General features: G+C 46.7%; 1 protein-coding gene across 1 annotated transcript in view; it reads right to left on the bottom strand.

Moving 5' to 3' along the window:
* ITSN2 (intersectin 2) overlaps window positions 1-23,960 on the bottom strand; it is a 169,870-nt gene that overhangs the window by 132,789 nt on the left and 13,121 nt on the right. The window contains exon 2 of the mRNA XM_048506528.1: window positions 5,628-5,700. Within this exon, the coding sequence (XP_048362485.1) occupies window positions 5,628-5,655 (28 nt within the window). The 5' untranslated portion in view covers window positions 5,656-5,700. The remainder of the gene's footprint in view (window positions 1-5,627; window positions 5,701-23,960) is intronic.

Below are 23,960 nucleotides of genomic sequence, written 5' to 3'. Positions count from 1 at the left end.
GTACCATCGAAACGAGCCGGAATACGCAGGCGGGTGAAGCCATGACCCTGAGGTCCAGGAGGAAGGGGTGCTGCGTGTTGGGCTGGAGTGGGCTGAAAGTGGCGTCGTGGCGGTGGTTGGGTGGGTCGATCGTCCACCGAACGTGGGCGAGACGTATCTGACCGTCTGTGGGTCTGGCTTGCTGCAATACGTTGGCGTTCCAACCGCATCCCCGCCGCTTGAGCAGTTAGCTGGCGTTGTAGGTCTGCCGCTACAGTGCGTTCACGGGCCTCGATGGCCACCAAGTCAGAGTCCCCTTGGGGTGATTTGGTTTCGCCCAAATCATGTCTAGGATGCTTTTGGGGGGGGGGACCTTGGGTCTGGCGCCGGTGCTGTGTAGGTGTCCAGTAGCCATGGTTTCTTCAAAGCGGTGATTAACAAATCGTTCAAGTGACTCACAAGTAGTACCATGGATAGCAGAAAGACCAATCTCCTCAGTTACCATCCTCATAACGGGCTTGTAATCCATCCGGCTGCGGGTGGTGAAATGCATCGCCGTCAGTTCACGGTCCATGGCAGCTCCTCCATCCATGTCACATTGCTCCTGGGTCAGGGGAAGACAGCATGCTGACAGAGTTCTGCGGGTCACCATCAGAGTTGCCTGTTCAACTTGCTCCTGCAACCCGAGGAAAGTAACACTCCAGCTGAGACGAGATCGGGACAGCGCAACCAACGACAGAGGCTCTGGTTCTGGATTCAGCTCCTGATCAGATTCCTCTGCATGAATCAGGACGGTGGTGGGTGGGCAGGACCCTCTATGGGGGTCTCCTAACCTCATATTCAGAGTTGAAAGGACCCCTGAATCCCTGCTTATCAGGATCCGTGGAGGTGAGACCACGGCGAGACATCAGGTAACCTTGTACTTCACGTCAAAAGTTACACTGAGAGGTGAGAGCTCGCATAATGTAATGAACTAGTAAAGTCCAGACAAAAGTAACCGTTTTCAGTTCTTTATTGTACTGGCAGTCATAGTCGAATACAGGTGATGCCAGTTCTAAAAGTCAAAACTTTGATAGTAGCTTTAATACAGTAGCAAACCCCTTTCCTGCCACAGAATAATCAACAATGCATAGTTTCACACAGAGCTAAGATAACATAAAAGCAGACCAGACAGAGAGCCAGGACTGACAGGCAGGAAAAAATCCAAGGACAGAACACACACCAACATCATCCTGACACCCGCTCTTGAAAAGACCAATTAGATCCTAAGGATCCAGCCAACTACCGCCCAGTTTCCAATCTACCTTTCCTGGGTAAGATAATTGAGCAAGTGGTGGTGGATCAGCTCCAGCAATTTCTGGATGAAGTACACGTATTGGATCCCTTCCGGTCCGGCTTCCGCGCTGGCCATGGGACCTAGACGGTGCTGGTTGCGGTCGTGGATGAACTCCAGCTTCACTTGGATAGAGGTGGTTCGGCGCTGCTGGTGTTGTTAGATCTCACCACAGCGTTTGATGTGGTAGATCACGACCTTTTGGTCCATCACCTCACTGATACCAGAGTCTGTGGGTCAGCCCTGGATTGGTTGGCCTCATTTATCCAAGACTGGGGTTTGCTGGTGACATCAGGGGGTGAGAACTCCAGGCGTTACCCTATTGAATGTGGGGCGCTGCTGGGGGCGATTCTCTCCCCGATGCGCCCCCTGGCAAGTCTATTCTGGAGTTTTGGGCCGCGGTGCCATCAATTTGCTGATGACACCCAGCTTGTGTTCACAATGGAGGGCAGCCTGTCTGCGGTCCCTGGAACTCTCCAGCATTCTCTAAAAGCCGTGGCTGGTCGGTTGAGAGCGAGTTGGCTGAAGTTGAATCCTATGAAGATGGAGGTTCTGTGGCTAGGACGAGGGGAGAGACTGGTGGACTTTTGCCTGACTTCGAAAAGAACATAAGAACATAAGAACAAGCCAGCTGGATCAGACCAGAGTCCATCTAGTCCAGCTCTCTGCTACTCGCAGTGGCCTTTGGGAGCTCACATGCAGGATGTGAAAGCAATGGCGAGGCTTTGCATCTAGCCTTGTCTGTTAAGAGCCTGTTAAGAGATAGACGGCGAGGCTTTGCATCTAGCCTTGTCTGTTAAGAGCCTGGGCGTGACTCTGGACCCAACATTATCGTTAGAGGTCCAGGTCGCTCAGACTGCCTGGCTAGCTTTCCATCATTTGCGACAGGCACGGCAGTTGGCCCTGTATCTATTCCTGACCACTATGATCCATGCAACGATCACCTCTAGACTGGAATACTGTAACGTGTTCTACACTGGCCTGCCTTTGACGGTGATCCAGAAACTAAAACTTGTACAGCAAGCAGCAGCCAGACTGCTTACGGGTACATCTAGTCGGGACCGGTCTTATACCACCTGCACTGGCTGCCCATCGAGTTCCGGGCCATCTTCAGAGTATTGGTTTTGACCTTTAAGTGCATAAACAGCATTGGACCTACAAATCTGAAGGACCGCGTCTCCTGTATTGCCCCACTAGGTCCCTCTGTTCTTTGGAGGAGTACCTACTGGAAATCCCTGGCCCCAAAAAAATCCGGCTGGCCTCTACAAGGGCCAGGGCCTTTACGGCCCTGGCCCCAACCTGGTGAAACAGGTTCCCTAAGGAGATCAGGGCTCTGCGGGATCTACAGAGTTTCTGCAGGACCTGTAAAACAGACCTGTTCCGCCAGGCTTTGGGCCAGCCGGGTTAGCCATCAGACCCTCGTACCATCCTGGCTTCCCATGGGATGGGGTAGGGAAAGTCACCATAAACAGTTGTTTATTAATCTGCTGGGTTGCAAATTTTAACTATCGTTATGCTGTTTTATTGAGAGACTATATTGATGTACACCGCCTTGAGCCTTCGGGGGAGGGCGGCCTAAAAATGCAATCAATCAATCAATCAATCAGTCAATCAATCAATCAAGTAAGTAACAGTTTTAATGATGTTCTTTGAGCCAGACAGATGTTTTCTTTTTGCAGTATTTACTGGCATAGGACAGGGAGTTCAAGAGCACCAACAACTCTTATTCTGAATAATCAAACCTTGGGAGCAGCAGTGGCGTAAGAGGTTAAGAACAGGTGCACTCTGATCTGAAGGAACCGGGTTTGATTCCCAGCTTTGCCGCTTGAGTTGTGGAGGCTTATCTCAGAGGCGTAGCTAGGGAAAATGGAGCCCAGGACAAAATCTGAGTTTTGCGGGGGGGCCCCCGCATATGGGCAGCGTCCCTCCCCCACCACAACCAAACAACATTTTTTTGCACCAGGTCATCTCAAAGTCACCATCACATTATAGAACATGCCCCAACACACAAATCTGAATACACCCAGGGATCCCTAGTTTAAACAACATTGAAAGTGATACTATTTTTTGAAGAGGGGGAATCCACCCTGAAAAAGCCTCACTTTTAATGTTATTTAAACTAGGAGCCCAGATTCTCCTTTTAAATCCACCTTAAAGGGAGACTCTGGGCTCCCTAGTTTAAACAACATTGAAAGTGATGCTGTTCAAGGGTAGATTTCCCACCCACCCACCCCAAACAGCATCATTTTCAATGTTGGTTATTGTGGGTTTTCTGGGCTGCATGGCTGTGGTCTGGTAGATCTTGTTCCTAATGTTTCATCTGCATCTGTGGCTGGCATCTTCAGAGGTGTTATCCTGCAGAGAGAAGTTTGTTATACAGTGTGTACAGACTTCTCTGTATACCAGACTTCTCTCTGGCAGTACACCTCTGAGAGATGCCAGCCATAGATGCAGGCTAAAACGTTAGGGAACAAGATCTACAGAGACCACGAATGCCACACAGCCTGTAAAACCCACAACATCCAGACTGAATCTGGTTGTAGAGAAGCCTTCAACAATATTTTCAATGTTTTTTTTTTTTGAAATCCTAGGGAACCCAGATTCTCCCCTTTAAACTCTACTCCAAAGAGGGATGGATTTAAAGAGAGAACCCTGGAGAAGAGGCTTTGAGGGAGTGCCTGTCAGGAAGAGCAAATGTTTAAGCCTTCAACAGTTATCAAAATTTTTAGGATATTTCTCTAGGAGTCTCTCTCCTGATGAAACCACCCAGGTTTAGTTATGTTTGGTTCAGGGGGTTCAAAGTTATGAACCCTCAAAAGGGTAGCCCCATCTACCATTAGCTCCCATTGGAAACAATGGGAGATGAGAAGGCACCACAGGGGTCCCATAACTTTGGACCCCCTGAACCAACCTTCACCAAACCTGGGTGGTATCAGCAGGAGACTATCCTTATGATACCACCTAGGTTTAGTGAACTTTGATTCAGAGGGTCCAAAGTTATGGACCCTCAAAATGATAGCCCCATCTACTAATAGCTCCCATTGGAAACAATGGAGGATGGGGTCACCCACCCCTGAACGAAACTTCACCAAACATGGCTGGTATCATCAGGAGAGTCACCTGATGATAGCCTGAAATTTTGGTGCTGCTAGCCTAAAAACTGCACCCCCTGCAGGCCAAAATTGGAAAAAACAGTAAAAGCCACAAATGAACCTGCAATTTTTGCGCCCATCACAAGGTGGTGCCTGGGGCACTTGTCCCCGGATGTCCCCATGGTAGCTACGCCTGTGGCTTATCTGGGGAATTCAGATTAGCCTGTGCACTCCCACACACGCCAGCTGGGTGACCTTGGGCTAGTCACAGCTTTTCGAAGCTCTCTCAGCCCCACCCACCTCACAGGGTGTTTGTTGTGAGGGGGAAAAGGCAAGGAGATTGTAAACCCCTTTGAGTCTCCTATAGGAGATAAAGGGGGGATATAAATCCAAACTCTTCTCTTAATTGGGGGAAGAAAGGATAATACAGTAATGTGCAAAATCTAAGCTGTTTTCCAAATTAGTAATGCATTAAAACAGACATCCAATGACTTTCGCATTCATATACAGACCAGAATGGTGGGATAGGAGAGGGGAGACCCAGCTTTGAACCGCTACTCTGGAATGAAAATTTGCTAGGCCAATCACAGACTCTTAGTCTAACCTACCTCACATGGTTGTTATGAGGATATATTGGAGAATAGGGTGGTGAGAGCTGCTTTTAGATCCCCACTGGGAAGAAGGACAAGGTATAAATAAAGCACATAAAATAAACTTGCATCAGATATTTTTACAGTTTTCCTTAGGCACAGTAGAAAAAATTATTAATTATTTGATGTGAAGCAATAAATACATCCCCAGAAGGAAAATATTAAATGTCCTTTTAAATGTTATTGTCTGGCGTTACCTATTTTATCTTAACATAAGGCTCAGTACTGGACTGGAGGTGCCAAGTAACAGTGCCATGGCATAATAAAATTAACATTTATTTAGTTTGCCATTTGAGTAGTCAGAATACTACCACAACGTGGCACACCTTTAAAATATTGCAAGGTTCGCAGATGCTTGAAACAGATTTGAGCAGCAGATTATACGTAGTACACACTGAAATGAATGCTACTACCACTCCAAGCACACTGAATGCAGCCAGCAATCGAAAGCAGACATTCTTCCACAAATGGACTAAAATTCTGAAGCATCTGTCTGAATTATTACAGGCAACTGAGTTGCAAAAAGACAAAAAGACCCTAGTCTGCAGAGAATACCATAAACAAGCTACTTACTGTTAAGGGTTGTGGGAATCTGAGCCATTGTGGTCTTCCTCAATACCCCTTGCTAGCCTTTAGCCATCTGCAACTGGAAAACAAATTGTGCCATTAATTATGCAACAAGGACAGGGCACAGATCTTACCATTCAAGGATACAACCTGTCTGTCTCCTTGAACTCAACCCTCTAACAAGAAAGCAAGGAAAGGCTTTGCCCCTCTGGAGAGGAGGAATTTATATTGGGGGAGGGGAGAGAAAGGATATTTAGGGATTTTGACAGTAGAATGCAAGGGAGGGGAATGTCAAAGTTGCCCTCAGGGAAGAAAGGTGGAGTATAAATTAAGCAAATCAATAAATTTTGAAAAATGCAGTAAATACAGTTTAAAGGAATGTTGTGGAATCAGCAGTACTTGAACATCAAAATATGAATAGACTATCTGGGAGCAAAAACAACATTAAAGTAGAATTCTCCCCGCCCTCCCCTGCCCCCCATTTAATTTATTTTTTATTTTATTACATTTTTATCTTGCCTTTTCCCTACCAAAATGGGGTTCAGGTCAGCTAACATACAACGGTACAATATAGCAGTATAGAATACAATAAAATATAAAATGTACCTAAAATACACACAGATTTTAACATCTTAAAACTTATCTAATAATGGTTCCAATTTAATTTCTCTCTACAATATTAATTAAGAATATACATGTATCTCAGTAATTGGGAGCTCAAACGGAACCTGGTCAGATCTGACTAATAATAATGGGATGACTGGTGGAAGACCAGAAGAAAGGAAGAAAGAAGAAGAAAAAGAAGAAGAGTAGTAGTAGTAGTAGTAGTTCGGATTTATATCCCCCTTTCTCTCCTGTAGGAGACTCAAAGGGGCTTACAATCTCCTTGCCCTTCCCCCCTCACAACAAACACCTTGTGAGGTAGGCAGGGCTGAGAGAGCTCCAAAAAGCTGTGACTAGCCCAAGGTCACCCAGCTGGCATGTGTGGGAGTGTACAGGCTAATTTGAATTCCTCAGATAAGCCTCCACAACTCAAGTGGCAGAGCTGGGAATCAAACCCGGTTCCTCCAGATCAGAGTGCACCTGCTCTTAGCCACTGCTCTCAGCCACTATACCACTGCGAAGGTGAGTTGAGGGTTGGCCAGACATTGTATGAAACTGCTGTCCTCAGCCAGAAGTTTGGAGGAACAGCTCCATCTTACAAGCTTACCAAACTGAGCCAGACCTCAGGTCCCTGTAGAGAGAGAGTTCCAACAGGCAGAGCCACTACAAAGGGGCTGGTCTTAACGGAGGATAGTGCTGGAAAATCTTTGGGCCAGGGACCGCCAGGATACAGTCTCCCAAAGAGCATAATGCTTTCTGGAATGGAAGTTTATCAAGAGTGGTAGTCCCATAAATATGAGGGTCCCAGACCATTTGAGGTTTTAAAGGTGAATACTAGAATCTTGAACTGGATCTGGTACCCAATGTGGAGCCAATGCAGTTGATGGAGCACTGGTTTCATACATGTTTTCCTACATCCTGGATCAGTTGTAACTTTCAGAGCAACTCCAAGAGTCACGTCGAAGGCTTTCTCAGCCGGATTCAATTGTGGTGGGTTTTCCGGGCTGTGTGGCCGTGGTCTGGTGGAACTTGTTCCTAACATTTCTCCTGCATCTGTGGCTGGCATCTTCAGAGGTGTATCACAGAGGGATGTCTGTTACACACTGTGTCCAGTGAGAATGGGAATGTTTAGGTACACACAGGACACAGTGCGTAACAGACTTCCCTCTGTGATACACCTCTAAAGATGCCAGCCACAGATGCAGGCGAAATGTTAGGAACAAGACCCACCAGACCACAGCCACACAGCCCCCTGGAAAAAGCACCACATCCATGCGTAACCTTTCCTAGAGCAAGTTAGAGTAATCTAGTCTGGAGGTGACTGTTGCATGGGTCACTGTGGCTAGGTCAGGGAGGAGATTAGTTGCCGGACATGGCGATGATGGAGAAATGTCCTCTGGGCCATGACTGTAATTTGGATCTCCAACGAAAGATCTCTTGATGGAAGAAGATGGTACCACCCCATCAAGCGGTGGAAGTGGATTCTCCTGTCCTATGCCTTTCCGACCAGCCCCAGGACCTCAGTCTTCGACAGATTTGATGTCAGTCAGCTCTGTTGAAACATCTAACCCACAATCCCAGGCACTTGGCCAGAGTATCCAGACTAATACCTGGTTGGCTGTCCATCAACAGATACACCTGGAGATCATTTGCATATTGATGACATTCCAGCCCCAAACTCCTGAGAAGTTGGGCAAAGGGGCAAAATTAGATATTCAAGAGCAACGAAAATATTCCCCCCCCCCTTGCTAAGAAACCCCACATATTACGGGATAGCAGGCCAAGATCTCTGGCCCCAACCTTGGAGAAAAAAGATCAGCCACTGCAGGGCTGTCTCACAGAGTCCACTGTCGGTGAGGCGTTGGGTCAAAAGATCATGACTGACCAAGTCAAACGCTGCTGATACAGCCAAAAACAGCAGCAGTGCTGGCCCGCCCCAATCCAGCTGCTGGCGGAGAGAGTTTGGGCGGACAATCAGAAGGGAACCTACAGGCACCAAAAAGACTAGTAGATGGCTGAACCTTGTAAGACATATAACATAACACACCCATCTCGCAGATGAAAATAAGTTTCAGCCAAAAGTGCACATCAGCAGAACGGTCCATTGGTTACTTATCGAGAAGGGGCCTTCTACTGGACAGCTAGGGGAACATCTTGATAGGTTTTCCAACTGGATCTCAGGGAGGCAGGAAATAGAATTTCGTCACTTCCAGTAGTCCAATTGGCGCCCATCTGATCTCCAGTAGATGCCTGTCTCAGCAGTGAACACTTAGTTCCCACAAAAACAACTTGGAAGTGACTCAGAACAATAAAGAGAAAAACTAGTACAACAAGAACGATAGAAAAAAGGCAGGTAATGCCAATAGAGGGAGCTCCTTGCGAGGTAATATATGTGCATGTGTAAACATGGTAATGAGAGTGCAAAACCCATTTGGGACTGATGACAACCACAGGAGGGCCAAGATGTCCCCCTAGCCATCCAGTAGAAGGCCCCTTCTCGGTAAGTAACCAATGGACCGTTCTACTGGAGGTCGGGGACATCTTGATGGGACCTCCCATAGCAGTGTCCCCAAAACGGGTGGGTCAGGATTGATATGTTTCAGCAGTCTCCTACCAAAGGTCGCTTCTGCAGCAGCCATGGAGTAGATTTTGTGGTGTCGGATAAATGAAGACACAGAGGACCTGGTGGCCGCCCTACATATATCTAACACTGTAACCTGTTGTCTAAGTGCCGCATTAGTAGCGGCACTGCGTGTAGAGTGAACCGTGATCCCCTGCGGAATGGGCTGGTTGGTAGCTTTGTAGGCTTCAATAATGCACGATTTGATTGTACAGCTGATGGCGGCCTTAGACATAGGGCCCCCTAGGTTAGGTGGGGCTGTGTTGATGAACAGGTTGCTGGTCTTGCGAATGGATTCAGTCTTTAAAATGAAAGCTTTCAATGAGTGGCAAACGTCCAAATTATGCCACAGGCGTTCTTTGGGGTGAGATGGATTGGGGCAGAAGTTAGGAACTATGATGTCCTGATTTAAGTGGAATGAAGATTTAACTTTAGGGACGAAGGTTGGGTCTGTCCTCAAAACTACCCTGTCTTTGTGGAAAATACAGAGGTCATCGTTGACCGAAAGGGCATTAAGTTCAGACACTCTCCTGGCCGAAGTGATGGCCAGGAGGAACAGGGTCTTCATGCGTAGCCATTTGAGGTTAATGTCTTGTACGGGCTCAAATGGGGATTTGGTGAGTGCTGAAAGAACCAGGTGCAGTCATCAGGAAGGAAATAGATACGTAGCCAGCGGTTGGAGCTGATAAACTCCCTTGAGGAACCGGATGACATCCAGATGTCTGGAAATCAGGAACCCTTGGATGGGTGGCCATATGGTGGTCAGCGCCGCTATCTGACATCTCAAGGTGGTGCTGCAAAGTCCCATTTCAAAGCCTTCTTGGAGAAACAGGAGAATCTGAAGTAGTTCCAGAGACTCCAGGTCAATGGAATGTTTCCTAAACTGCTAACTCCAAAATTGTGGACAGCCAGGGTCGGCGTGGCCAGAAGGGGGCGACTCTGAACGATCATATTGAAGATGGACGATTTTAGTTGCCATTCTGCTTCCATCACTGTTTGCCGGCTCAACCAGTCCGTGGTGACGTTGAGGTGACCTTGTATGTGTTCCGCCGATATTGATCTCAGATGTCGTTCCGACCAGGTTAGGATGCGCGTCGCTTCCTGATGGAGTCGAGATGGCCTCGTTCAGCCCTGGTTATTGATATAGGCCTTGGCAGATGTGTTGTCCGTTCAGATCATAAGAACATAAGAACTAGCCTGCTGGATCAGACCAGAGTCCATCTAGTCCAGCATTCTGCTACTCGCAGTGGCCCACCAGGTGCCTTGGGGAGCTCACATGCAGGATGTGAAAGCAAGGGCCTGCTGCTGCTGCTGCTCCTGAGCACCTGGTCTGCTAAGGCATTTGCAATCTCAGATCAAGGAGGATCAAGATTGGTAGCCATAGTTCGACTTCTCCTCCATAAATCTGTCCAAGCCCTTTTTAAAGCTATCCAGGTTAGTGGCCATAACCACCTCCTGTGGCAGCTTATTCCAAACACCAATTGCACGTTGTATGAAGAAGTGTTTCCTTTTATTAGTCCTAATTCTACCCCCCAGCATTTTCAATGAATGCCCCCTGGTTCTAGTATTGTGAGAAAGAGAGAAAAATTTCTCTCTGTCAACATTTTCTACCCCATGTATAATTTTATAGACTTCAATCATATCCCCCCTCAGACGTCTCCTCTCCAAACTAAAGAGTCCCAAACGCTGCAGCCTCTCCTCATAAGGAAGGTGCTCCAGTCCCTCAATCATCCTCGTTGCCCTTCTCTGTACTTTTTTTTCTATCTCTTTCTCGATATCCCTTTTTTTGAGATGTGGCGACCAGAGACTGAACACAGTTACTCCAAGTCGCGGTGCAGCACCTACGGCTTTATATATAAGGGACATGAGCAGCAGTCCCTTGCAGTTTTAGTATCAATACTCTTTCCTAATATGATTCCCAGCACTTAGAGTTTGCCTTTTTTCTATATTGCTGCCATGCATTGAGTTGACTTATTCTCATGCAGAACTATCAACTAAGACGCCCAAATCTCTTTCCTTGTCTGTGACTGACAGCACTGACCCCTGTAGCGTGTATGTGAAGTTTGGATTTTTTGCCCCTATGTGCATCACTTTACATTTTGCTACAGTGAACTGCATTTGCCATTTCTTAGCCCACTCACCTAATTTATCAAGGTCTGCTTGGAGCTCTTTGCAATCCTTTGTGGTTCTCACCACCTTACATAATTTGGTATCATCTGCAAACTTGGTCACCACACTACCCACCCCTACTTCCAGGTCATTTATGAATAAGTTAAAGAGCACTGGTCCCAAAACGCATCCTTGGGGGACACCACTCCCTACATCTCTCCATTGTGAGAACTTCCCATTTATACCCACCCTTTGTTTCCTGTTCCTCAACCAGTTTTTAATCCACAGGAGGACTTCTCCTCTTATTCCTTCATTGCTGAGTTTTCTCAACAGTCTCTGGTGAGGAACTTTGTCAAAAGCCTTTTGGAAATCTAAGTAGACAATGTCCACTGGTTCCCCCTTATCCACATGCCTGTTTACGCCCTCAAAGAACTCTAGTAAGTTTGTAAGACAGGACTTGCCTCTGCAAAAGCCATCGCAGGACTCTCCCTCAAGCAGGTCTTGCTTTTCTACATGTTTTATAATTTTATCCTTTTAATGATAGATTCTACTAATTTACCAGGAACAGATGTCAAACTGACCTGGCCTGTAATTTCAGTGGTCCCCCCCTAGTTCCTTTCTCTTTTAAAGTGATTGATGTGACATTGGCCATCTTCCAGTCTTCAGGGATGGAGGCAGATTTCAGGGATAAGTTGCATATTAAAGTGAGAAAGATCAGCATTTTCATTATTGAGCTCTTTAAGAACTCTTGGGTGGATGCAATCTGGGCCACGGGATTTGGTAGCATTATCAATGGCTGCCAGAACTTCTTCCTTGTCTACCATTATCTTCACTAGTTCCTTGGATTCACCTCCTAAGAAGCATGGTTCAGGTACAGAAATTTTCCTCACCTCCTCTTGGGTGAAGACAGATGCAAAAGAAGTTTTCTCAATAGTCTCTGGTGAGCCCTTCGGGGATGGGGCGGTATAAAAATCCAATAAAATAAATAAATAAAAAAATAAAAAAATAAATAAAAAAAAGCCTTTTGGAAATCCAAGTAGACAATGTCCACTGGTTCCCGCTTATCCACATGTCTGTTTACACTCTCAAAGAACTCTAGGAAGTTTGTAAGACAGGACTTGCCTCTACAAAAGCCATGCTGACTCTTCCTCAGCAGGTCTTGCTTTTCTACATGTTTTATAATTTTATCTTTAATGATAGATTCTACTAATTTACCAGGAACAAATGCTATCAAACTGACTGGCCTGTAATTTCCCAGGTCCCCCCTAGACCCTTTCTTAAAGATTGGTGTGACATTGGCCATCTTCCACTCTTCAGGGATGGAGGCAGATTTCAGGGATAAGTTGCATATTAAAGCGAGAACATTAGCAATGTCATGCTTGAGCTCTTTAAGAACTCTTGGATGAATGCAATCTGGGCCAGGGGATTGGGTAGCATTTAGTTTATCAATGGCTGCCAGAACTTCTTCCTTGTCTACATGCACTATGCTCTGCAGCTTAGTTCCTCGGATTCACCCTCTATAGAAGCTTGGTTCCAGGTGCAGGAAATGTTCCCTCACCTCCTCTTGGGTGAAGACAGATGCAAAGAATTCATTCCAACTCTGCAATCTCCCTGTCATCCTTTAGCACACACCTTTTTGTATTTCCTTCATCATCCTAGCGGGTCTACCCCGCCTTTCTAGCTGGCTTCCTGCTTTTGATGTGTAAATTTGAAGAACTGTTTGTTGCCTGGTCTGTGATGTTCAGCAGCCATGCGTTCCTCTATAGATCCTTTTGCACTCCCTTACTTGCTTCTCTTTTTGCCACCATTTGTGTTGTTCTCTCTGAGTATTCTTCATCCAGTTAAGTTGGACTTCCACATTTTTTTCCTACAAAGACATTTCTTTTTTCTGATAATTTCCTCAACCTCTCTTGTTAACCATGGTGGCTTTCTTTTTGGACTACTGGGTGCTGCCTTTTCTAACCTGTGGGAAACACATTCCAGCTGAGCTTTTTTATTACTGTGTTTTTTAAATAACCTCCAAGCATCTTGGACAGTTTTGACTCTCTTTGATTTTTTCCCTTTCAGCTTCCCATGCGCACTATCCCCCCCTCTATCTTTGAGAAATTTCTACCCACACTTCTGAAGTGAATGTAACTAACGCACATTGAAAAGTAGTCGTAAGCCACTTGTCTAGCTATGCTGAGATATCACTGAATCCTGACCAGGATTGTGGTTTGCTAGTTCCCTATCAGGCTCCAAAAACACTGACTTCCTGCACCAGTTCCTGGGTCCCCACCATAGAAATAGATCTAGGATCACCTCTCCCCTGGTTGGTCTCTACAACCATCTGCTCCTAAGTTGCCACAGTCATTTAGGCATATCCAGGGAATGTTCTCTCTCCTTACCACTTGACCTGAACATGCATTTTTTCAGTTTATATGGGGATAGTTAAAATCACCCATTACCACTATGTTTTTGCTTTTGTTGGCCTCTCTAATTTCTTTTCCATCTCAGAATCCTCTTTTGCGCTTTGGTCAGGGGGACGATAATATATTCCCAATATCGAACTATGCTTCACCCCTGGTATTGATATCCACAGTGCTTCTGTAGAGGAATCAGCTCCCCCTGCATTGTCTTTTTTATGTGACACTATGCTCTCTTTGATGTAGAGTGCCACCCCACCCCCAATACGCCCTGTCCTATCCTTCCTGTAGACCCTGTAACCTGCGATAACAGCATCAGCACGCGTGTGCCCTGTATTGTAGTTTGGAAGTGCTGGAGTGCCAAGAAGATGGCCATGGTCTCCAAGACATTTATGGGTAGAAGTGCTTGGTCCGATATCCATTGACCCTGAACGAATTGTCCCTTCACAATGGCGCCCCAGACCTGGAGGCTGGCATCGGTGAAGACCTCCAAGCGGTTGAGGTGGAGGTATATCTTCCCTCCCTCCAGATTCCGTCTCTGTGTCCACCATCTGAGCTGTGCTTTTAGGTGAGTTGGGATTGTCAATGATCGATCTCTCTTCATCATGATCTGGTGTTGAAATGGACAGAGAAACAACTGAAGAGGTAGGGCATGAAGCCTTCCCCACTGGACCATGTCGAAAACAGAGACAATCAGTCCCAGAAGACTGGCCAGTACTCCAATGCCTCAGACCATCTAACTCTAGGAAGTGATTTGGCGAACTCACTTCAACTGTCGGCTGGGGATGGGGAGGAGTTTTATATTTTAATATAACTGAAAGAGGCAGATGGTCACTTAAATGGTAGAATAATACCTGGAATTCACCTACATATTCAAAAAGGTTGGGGGATATTAAAATATAATCAACCACACTACTCACCTTCCTAATGGCAAAGGTGACCTCTCCAGAGCTACTAAATTGAGTAAGTCCATTTAATATGCATAGATTGATCTGTATGGCAAAAGAAATTAGCTCTTTTCCCAGCTATATTTTGAGTTATTATCTTTAGAGGAGCCTAGGAGGTGAGGAAAGAACCAGGGAAGGGGTATCAAGTTCCAGAAGCCCCCAAAGAATGTAATCCAGGGGCAGTCTCGTTACCTCCAAATTCGAGGCACGTTAAGGTCACCCAGCTTCCACCACTATTTCAGTCATAGGATATGAGTTGTTTCCAGGCTATCTAAGGTAGTCTGTGATACACATCCAATGTGTGAATGGGCCGGTTTTTAAGCTATCCATGCCATGGGGAAGGTAGATGTTAACCACTAGGAGGGGAGAGATCAAGCCCTCACATAGAATAGCCTGAGCTAAATGATAGCATACTGGTAACTCTGTGATCCAGAGGTTCAATTCTTGTGCTACCAAGATTGGACTGGCCAGTTGAAGCAGCTGTGCCTTTTTTGACGACATCATCTGGCTGGTGAGGGTCTGAATTTTGTGAATCTTTGCCGGAGGGACAAACAGGGCATTCTCAGAGGTGTCTATGATGGCCCCCAGGTGTTCTAGGCATTGGGATGGAATTGGTGAAGTTGGTGAGAAACCCGTGTTATCAAAGGGTTTCCTGAGTCTTGGATACATCTAGAACTGCCTGTTGATGGGATCTGGACCTGATGAGAATGTCGTCCAAATAGGAATGAGTATGAATGAACTGTTGTCTCAGGATAGTGATGGGTACCAAGAGTACTTTGGAGAACACTCTGGGAGCTGTTGAAAGCCCAAAGGAAAGAGCCCTGAATTGAAATTGATCCTGGCCTACGGTGAAGCGAAGGAGCCTCCAATGTGACGGGTTGATGGGCACGTGAAGGTACGCTTCCGTCAAGTCCAGAGAAGTGAGATAATCCCCTGGATGTAGGTTTTCTACAATGGATCTGAGGGTCTCCATTCGGAAATGGTGCAGTCTTATGTGCTGGTTTACAAATCTCAGATTTATTATGGCACGCCAGTCGCGGTTCCTTTTGGCAATGGTAAAGAAGTGTGAAAATATCCCTAACGATCTCTCCTGCAGGGGTAGCGGCTCAATGGCTTTTATGTTCAGTAGGTGTCAAATTGCCTTTTGAGTTCTGCGTGCCTTGATCAGGTTGGAATTGACTGGGAAAGACCAAAATCGAGGTGCTGGAATCTTTGCAAACTCTATGATGTATCCTGACTGGATTATCTCTTTTGTCCAGCGATCCACGTGGTCGCCCGTCCACTGTTGTTGGAATAATTGGAGGCGACCGCCCACTGGTGGATTGTAGTGAGGATTTGTTGTTTTGTTCTGACCCAAAGGGCTTACCCTATTTGGGGTGGGAACAAAAGGAGTGATTAAATCTGCTGTTGTTATCGGTGTTGGTGCGCTTGCGAAACCCCTGTTGTGGCTGCCACCGACGACCTTCTTTGGGAAATCTCTGCAGAGTTCGGTGTGAGCGAAAGGTGGTACTGGATTTGGAAGAGTTGTGGTCTGCTCTGTAGAATTTGGGCATAGCTTTCTTATGGTCTCGGGTTTCCACCAGGATTTGGTCTAACTCCTGGCCAAAGAGGATCCCTCCTTGGAAGGAGAACCCGGCGATCAGCTGTTTGGAGTGAAAGTCTGCCTGCCATGAGCGTAGCCAGGCGAGGCGCTGAGGAACCGAGGCCATGGCTAGGGAGCGTGAGACAACAAGGAAGGCGTTGAAGTTAGAATCGGCCAAGAAGGAGATGGTAAGAAGCAGCCTCTCTATACCCTTCCTAATCCCCTGTTGGGCAGGGGGAATAAAGTCTAGTAGTCTACGTGCCCATACAATCCCTGCTTGGGCCATGGTGGCAGAGGACGCCATGATCTTGGTTGCCATGGCCAGATTTTCATGAAGCCTTTTGAGGACCGTGTCAGAACGTTTGTCTATGGAATCCTTGATGTTGCCATCCCCGTCCTTAGAGACCAACTCTCCCGACTGGAGAGTGGCAACAGGAGCGTCCACAAGTGGCACCTGTAGTAAGCGCTGCAGGTGTTGTGGCATTGCATAAAGCTTCTTGAAGTTGGAAGGGAATCCCTTGCTAGCTGCAGGGTTGAGCCATTCTTTCTTCATGCGTTTTTCAAAATGTGCAGGTAAGGGAAGAAAATCCTTAGCTTGGTCATCATCAGGAAAGATGCCACTTTTACCCTTGGGGCAGCCTTTGATAGGTTTTTGGACAGATGTGGAAAGGGCAGAGGGGTCTACCGTGTCTTCCATGTCTTTTAGATCGAGAGCTGCAATGGCTTTGGTGATAAGTGTAAGGAATTCCATAGAAGCAGAAATAAAAGGCTTTTTGGGTGTAAAAGACCGTTTATTCAGACATCTTAGAAAGCTCACGTACACGCAGTGGCAGGAATAAGATCTCCCGCCAGAAACACAGGTTATAACTCTGTCCATCCCATCCCCCCTCCCGGATTCCCATGGGAACGGAGGTCTCATCTCCCTCGCAGAGATAAGGTCTCCGCCGGAGAAGCTGGCCCATCGCCCGGGCTGTGGAATGTAGTCAAGGCCAGGCGGCTGACCTGCTCATCAACACCATTGAATCCTTTACAATAAGGAGGGAAGCATCCTCAACCTTAAAGAACCTATGGACTTTGTCAGTTGTTTCAGGGACAGACTCCTCTGGTTCAGAGAAGTGATCCGAGGCTTCACATTCTCCCTCGCTAATCCCTTCCTCCCCAGGGAAAATGGTAGGGATTGAAGGTTGCCCTGCACTGATCCCTTGGGACCAAGGTGGGGAGGGGGGGAGAGAAGTGGAGGGGGACCTAGTTCTTCTATGGCATGTCCTGTGATAGGACCTAATTTCCTCCCTCATACTTTTCCTAAACAGTTCAACTAATTGCTCTGGGGAGGCTGATTGCCAGTTTCCCTGCTGAAGAGTTTGCACTGGCTCAGACTCCAGGGCCAGGTTTGAACTGGGCTCAGACTCCAGGTCCTCCCCACCGTCGCAATCTTGCCTGGTCTGGTGGCTTGATCCATCGACAGGGGCAGGTGTGGATGGTGTGGAGGCGCCCTCTGTGGCCCTTTCTGGGATGCTGGCGACCTCCTCCTCCTCATCAGGAGGCTGCATTCTGGTGCCATTCCCGCTCCTCCTTCTGCTGTTGGAGCCTGGGATGCCTGATCACTCCCCGCAGTCCAGGAGCGATCTGTACCCGACGCGTCCCTGGGCGGGACGCCAGTACTTGAAGCTGCTCCTCCCTTCTTCCCCGCGTGTGCTGCCGTGGTAGCCGTTTCTCCACGTGCCTTTTTTCTGGTGGGCTCTGCCAACTTTTTTGGCGGTTTGGTGGCCAGCGTCCTCTGGGAGGGAAGCGTGGCTTTGGAGGATGATCTCATCCTCTCAGCCGAGGAGTGAGAGAAGGTCTCCCTGGGCGGGGAAAAATGGTGGCACTCCATGTTGTCCTGAAAAGGGTGGGAAGGCAAGGAAGGGAGGAAAAGAGCTGAAGAGCAGAGAGGAATGGGGGGGGGGGGATGAAAAGGAGAGTCCCGGCTTGTGCCAAGGAAAAACCCTCAGTGAAGATAGAAAGGAAAAGAGAGTAAAAGCAGAATTTTGAAGAATTTTGAGGAGCTCTGCTGAAGTGCTGCTCTCCCTGGAAGAGGCAGGAAGTAACTGGAGATCAGATGGGCGCCAACCGGACTACAGGAAGTGACAAAATTCTATTTTCTGCCTCCCTGAGATCCAGTTGGAAACAACCATCAAGATGTCCCCTGCCTCTAGTAGAACCACCTGGCTACAGCCTGTTTGTCATCATGTTGAACCTCAGAGATCAGCGCCTGGCCAGTAGCTATATTGATTCAGAGAAGGCAGCTGCAGTCCACGGAACGTTATATAGAAATACAATCTTCTTAGCCCGTGTTTTTGCCGCTACACACTAACTTACCTACCCATCTACCCAACATCCACACATTTTGTGGACTCATATTCAGAATTAGTGATTCAGTCCATCTTGGATCTTTTGTGTGTGGAATCCCACTGGGGTACGAGCCCCTCCCCAATGCTGGCTCCAGAGGCTGTGGTGGGATGGCTGAAACAAAGAGCTACCTGAGATCTACCAAAGACGGAGGGCCTGTGGCTGGGCCAGGTCAGGGGATTCGGCTCCCCACTCTAGACAGAGTACAGCTAGTACCAGCTCTCTCCATCAGGAGTTTGGGGGTGACTTCGCTGGAGGCCCAGATTACTAATATGGCTTGGATGGCATTTCTCCGTCTCCGTCTCCACCAAACTTGTCAGCTAACCCCCCCCCCCCCCCTATCCAGTGCTGACCTGGCCACAGTAATCCATGCAAGGTTTGCCTCACAAGGTGTCTGTTGCGGGGAGACGAAGAGAAAAGGAGCTTGGAAGTCCCGTTGAGTCTCCCTACAGGAGAGAAAGTTGAGGTGTAAATCCAAAACCATCTTCTCCTCCTCCCTTCCTTTTTTATGATTCCTTCCTGTTGCTGTTTTTTTCCCCTTTCTACCCATGGACTTGTGATTCCTCTAACCACGTATTGTGAGGTTACTGAAATAATTAAGCACGCTCTGGATGAAGCTGTTTGAGGAATGACAGATCCCCGAATCCAGTTCCAAGTACTTGTCCCATAAGCAAAATACGGAGCTGCATTTCACCCCTCCCTGTGTCAGGACTGAGCCTGTCAGTGCCAAATGGTCTTCCCCTCAGCACCCCAAAGTATGTCGGACACAGTTCTTGTCAAAGGAAGGTGTGAACTGTTCCCAGGCTCACAATGCTTTGTAGTGAATGCTTTGTAGTTTGTAGGGGGGAGCTGAAGCCGTTTGGCTCGGTGGGAGGGGGCAACGGGATATAGGTGGTGGGTTTGCGAGGGAATCGCCAGATTCCTCTTTGACAATGTTACCTACGCTCTGAATTAAAGGCTTTAGAACAAATCTACAGTTTCTGTGATTTCCACATCCGAGGCCTGACACCCTGTCACTAGCAGTCCACCTGCTCCCACAACTTGGCTTCTGCGATCTACTGCTGAGGACCGATTTCAGCGCCATCCGCTTTCATTCCCCATCACTTCAACCAGGGCTGTTGCCAGGCAGGGAGGGAGACAGGCCTGAAGGAGGGCCTATCCTTATCCCAGACTCTGAGGGTCTCTTGCTCACAGAATCATAGAGTTGGAAGAGACCACAAGGGCCATTGAGTCTGACCCCAGGACATGCAGGAACACACAATCAAAGTACTCCTGACAGATGGCCACCCAGCTTCAGTTTTAAAACTTCCAAAGGAGGAAATGCCGCAACTCTCCGAGGCAGTGAATTCCACTCTCCAACACCCCTGACTGTCAGGAAGTTCTTCCTAATGTTTAGGAGGAATCGCTTTTCCTGCACCTTGAATCTACTACTCTGTGTCCTAGTCTTTGGAGTAGCAGAAAACAAGCTTGCTCCCTCACCAACATGACATCCCTTCAAATATTTAAATATGGCTGTCATGTCCCGCCTTAACCTTATCTTCTCCAGACTACACATATCCAGCTCCCTAAGCTGCTCTTTATAGGACATTGGCCTCTTCATCCAGGTCATTGGCCATTTTGGTTGCCCTCCTCTGGACCCATTCCACTTTGTCAATATCCTTCTTGAATTGTGGTGCCCAGAACTGTACAGAGTATTCCAGTGGTACTATTACATCATTTGACACTATACTTCTTTTGGGGCAACTCAGAATTGCATCATCACACCTGAAGAAATGACAGAAGATCTGTCACTCACACACTAACAAATACTTCTGCCTCCTTTTGGTGCTGCAGACATTTAGGATATTCAAAGGCTTCCATACCACTTTGGAGTACAGGTTGTGGCTGGAGATCTCCTGCTGCTATAGTTGCTATCCAGGCTATAGTGATCAGTTCATCAGCAGAAGATGGTTTCTTTGGAAGGTGGACGCTAGGTCCTAGGGCAGTGGTTCTCAACCTGGGGGTCAGGACCCCTTTGGGGGTCGAACGACCCTTTCACAGGGGTCGCCTAAGACTCTCTGCATCAGTGTTCTCCATCCGCAAAATGGATAAATGTTAGGGTTGGGGGTCACCACAACGTGAGGAACTATATTAAAGGGTTGCGGAATTAGGAAGGTTGAGAACCACTGCCCTAGGGCATTGCAGTCCCACCCCAAACTCCGTCCTCCTCAGGCTCTACCCCCAAGTGTTTCCCAACCTGCAGCTGGCAACAAGTTGAAGGGCAGCAGCCAAGGTGCTCTTAGACCATGAGTTACAACCCAGGGCCTGCACCACCCAGAAAGCATTTTCTTAATTTGTCTTCTTTATTTAAATTACATTATTTAAATTAGCTGTGCTGGAAATTTCTATAACCCTAAACAACAAAAAATAAAATAAAATAAAATTCAGAACCACTGAGAAATTCAATTTGTAGCTCTGGGATTAAATGAATAGTATGTTCATGTTTCCATTTTTATTTGCAAATTTTTGTTCAACATTCAGGTCCTGGTTCTGGTGGGTTTTCTGGGTTGTGTGGCCGTGGTCTGGTGGATCTTGTTCCTAATGTTTTGCTTGCATCTGTGGCTGGCATCTTTAGAGGTTTATCACAGAGGGGCATAGTGTGTAACAGACTTCCCTCTGTGATGCATCTCAGAAGATGAAAGCCACAGATGCAGGTGAAACATTAGGAACAAGATCCATCAGACCACAGCCCGGAAAACCCACCAGAACCAGTTGAATCCGGCCGTGAAAGCCTTCGACAAAACATTCAGGGATTCAAACATTTTAACAACAGGTTCCCATGGTTGTGGGATTCAAATAATGACTGTTAAAACGTATTTTAAAAATATTTTAATATCACTTTTTATTTTAAGTATTAAAATATTAATACTTAATAAAAATATTTTAAGTATTTAAAAAGTGATATTTTAAATTTTAGCAACAGGTTCTACAGAACCTTCGGAACCCCCTGAATCCCACCTCTGATTCAGGTCCATTTATAATACTTATCAGCTATTTTAGAACGTATCAAAATAACCTTTGTCTGAACTCTTGCACAAAGAAAGGGAAAAACATGTCTAGGCTGAATAGAACATTAGTCTGCATTTGATTAAAAATAGTAGCAACTACATGTTTTAAATAAAACAAACACTGAGAATTTAACGCTGGGTTTGCTGGCAAGATGTGTATGTGTAGGGGATGAGTAAAACATCAGTTCACAAGAATGATGGGGGAGAACCAGGCAGCCGGGCAGATTGGGAAGCTTGTGGTAGGGGAACGGGATGATCGGGCGGGCAGGCAGGTGGGCTGGGAAAGGGGACATTAGAGGGGAGGAAGTGGGGGGTGGGTGGGGGATATTTTCCTTTCTATGCAAGACCTCACAGGCCTCCCTTCTGATATTTGTTTAAAGTTTATTTAAAGTTAGGACCTCTTCAACCCACCAGGCTGAAATATAACAAATGACCCAAGAGACATATAAATACTGCCATCCCAGTATCTTACAGTGCATTATTTTTAGCTGTTACCAAGCCAAAATAATTTGCAAGTGCAAAGGACATATCCTCCCCACAGAGCACACAAATCAAAAGCACAAGAAGGTTATTAAAACAAAACGTAATGACAAACATTGCTCTGTGCATACACTCCCTGCAATTCTTGGCTGCTGTTTCATAATTTATTGTAGGGTTGTTTGTATGGTGTCATGTAAGGCACTTCTTAATTTTTAAACTTCACTCCTTTATTAACTATCAAGCTCCTCCAAGTATTAGGAGACGGCAATGAGAAAGATTGTTACCAAGCAAAAATCACGTACTGTTTTAAAGAGCATGTTCTCCCTATTGAGGGAATGGAGTAAAGTGTAAGGCTGAACACACTCAGACAAAGCTAACTTTAGAAAAGGAACTTTATTGATTTATGTCACCCTAACTACAGGGTGCTGGAACTGAGGATTCTTGTCCTCAGTTCCAGCATTAAAACTATTTACGAAGACAGACAGCAACCAATCAACTCTTCCCCTCCTCCCAGCTCCTGGTCTCCCATTGGCTCTGAAGCTCTGGTGGAATGTAGCTTCTCAGTTTGTTTTCCCGCACTTTTTGGGAAAAGGCGGGAAGAAGTGCATGTTGGGAGTTGCAGTCCTAACATAAAGTTGCATTCAGCATAGACTGAAATCCAGCTCATGCATTTTCCACCCTTCCTGAGCTCAATGCTTATACTGTAACTCTCCTGCTGCAAGATATTATTGCCACATGAAGAAAAACAGGAAAAGTTGGATGTCCTTCAGCCTACTCACAGCTATGAGAAGAATGTATCTATCTAGTACAGAACAATTTATCTTTCCATTTGCAGTTAGGGCAAGAAGATAAGTATTAAAGAGAGCAGATCTCTCTTTCTCAAGCGCATGTTAACACTGGTTTTATTTTCAGTTGAATCAGAATATTTCAAAGGAGAAACAAAAAGTTCACTCTAACACCACCAAGTGTAAGAATGTATTATAATTAACAGGTTCTATTTTCTTCCCACTTTAATAAAAAGAAAGAAAAATCTCCAAAACAGGTCAGCTAGTACATTATATACAGTCGTGGTTCCCAACCTTTTGCAGCTGCCCCCTCTTTGGTTCCTACACACACCTCTTTCTTGGTATTAGGTCTATTGCAAATTCAAAAGAACTTTTAACACTGTAAATACATGTATGTATTGCACAAATAAAACATGACCTAATAAAAGTAAACCAATTTATTGAGCTGTTTTTAGCAGTATGAAAGAGTATGTATTTGGATGCTGTGTGGTTTCCGGGCTGTATGGCCGTGTTCTAGCAGCATTCTCTCCTGATGTTTCACCTGCATCTGTGGCTGGCATCTTCAGAGGATCACAGCACCCAAGTGATTCTGGCCGTGAAAGCCTTCGACAATACATACTCTGTATTGTCGAAGGCTTTCACGGCCAGAATCACTAGGGTGTTGCACAGTGGCATAGCACCAAGGGACCAGGGGTGCACGCGACGCACTGGGCATGCGCCCCTGTGGGGGTGTGGCAAAGGTGTTCTGGGGGAGTGGCAGGGGCGTTCCAGGGCGGGGTGGGCGGGAGCGTGGCAGGGGTGTGGACTGCATGCGTGCCACAGGCGCAGTTCCCCCTCACTCCGCCCCTGGTGTTGTGGGTTTCCGGGTTGTAGGGCTGTGTTCGAGTACCATTTTGTCCTGACGTTTTGCCTGCATCTGCGGCTGACATCTTCAGAGGATTGATCTTCTGAAGATGCCAGCCACAGATGCAGGCAAAATGTCAGGAGAAAATGCTACTTAAACACGGCCACACAACCCGGAAAAACCCAACACCCTAATGAAAGGGTATGTCTGCATCTCACCCATTCTGTCTTCCCAGTTGTAATGGGATGGATGTGCTTGATGCAGGGATATCAGCTCCTCAACATCAGGCTGTGCAGGGCACTAAGAAGAAGTCTTGGATACCCACATTCAGTCGTTTTCAGGCTGTTTCTCTTCTTGGAAAGAAGCCAACTGACTGCACTGAAGACCCACTTTACGGAACATGATGCTGGGAAGGCAATAAAGTACAGCAGAACCTCAGTCTTCATTGGTAATCCATCCGAAAAGAATCGATGAAAACCGAAACCGATGAAAACCAAGGCAAACTTTTCCATAGGAATCAATGTAAATC

The sequence above is a fragment of the Sphaerodactylus townsendi genome, linkage group LG01 (assembly GCF_021028975.2).
Source record: "Sphaerodactylus townsendi isolate TG3544 linkage group LG01, MPM_Stown_v2.3, whole genome shotgun sequence".
Lineage (NCBI taxonomy): Eukaryota > Metazoa > Chordata > Lepidosauria > Squamata > Sphaerodactylidae > Sphaerodactylus > Sphaerodactylus townsendi.
Note: the sequence above shows the minus strand (reverse complement) of the source record. Positions and strands in the feature narration are given on the sequence as shown.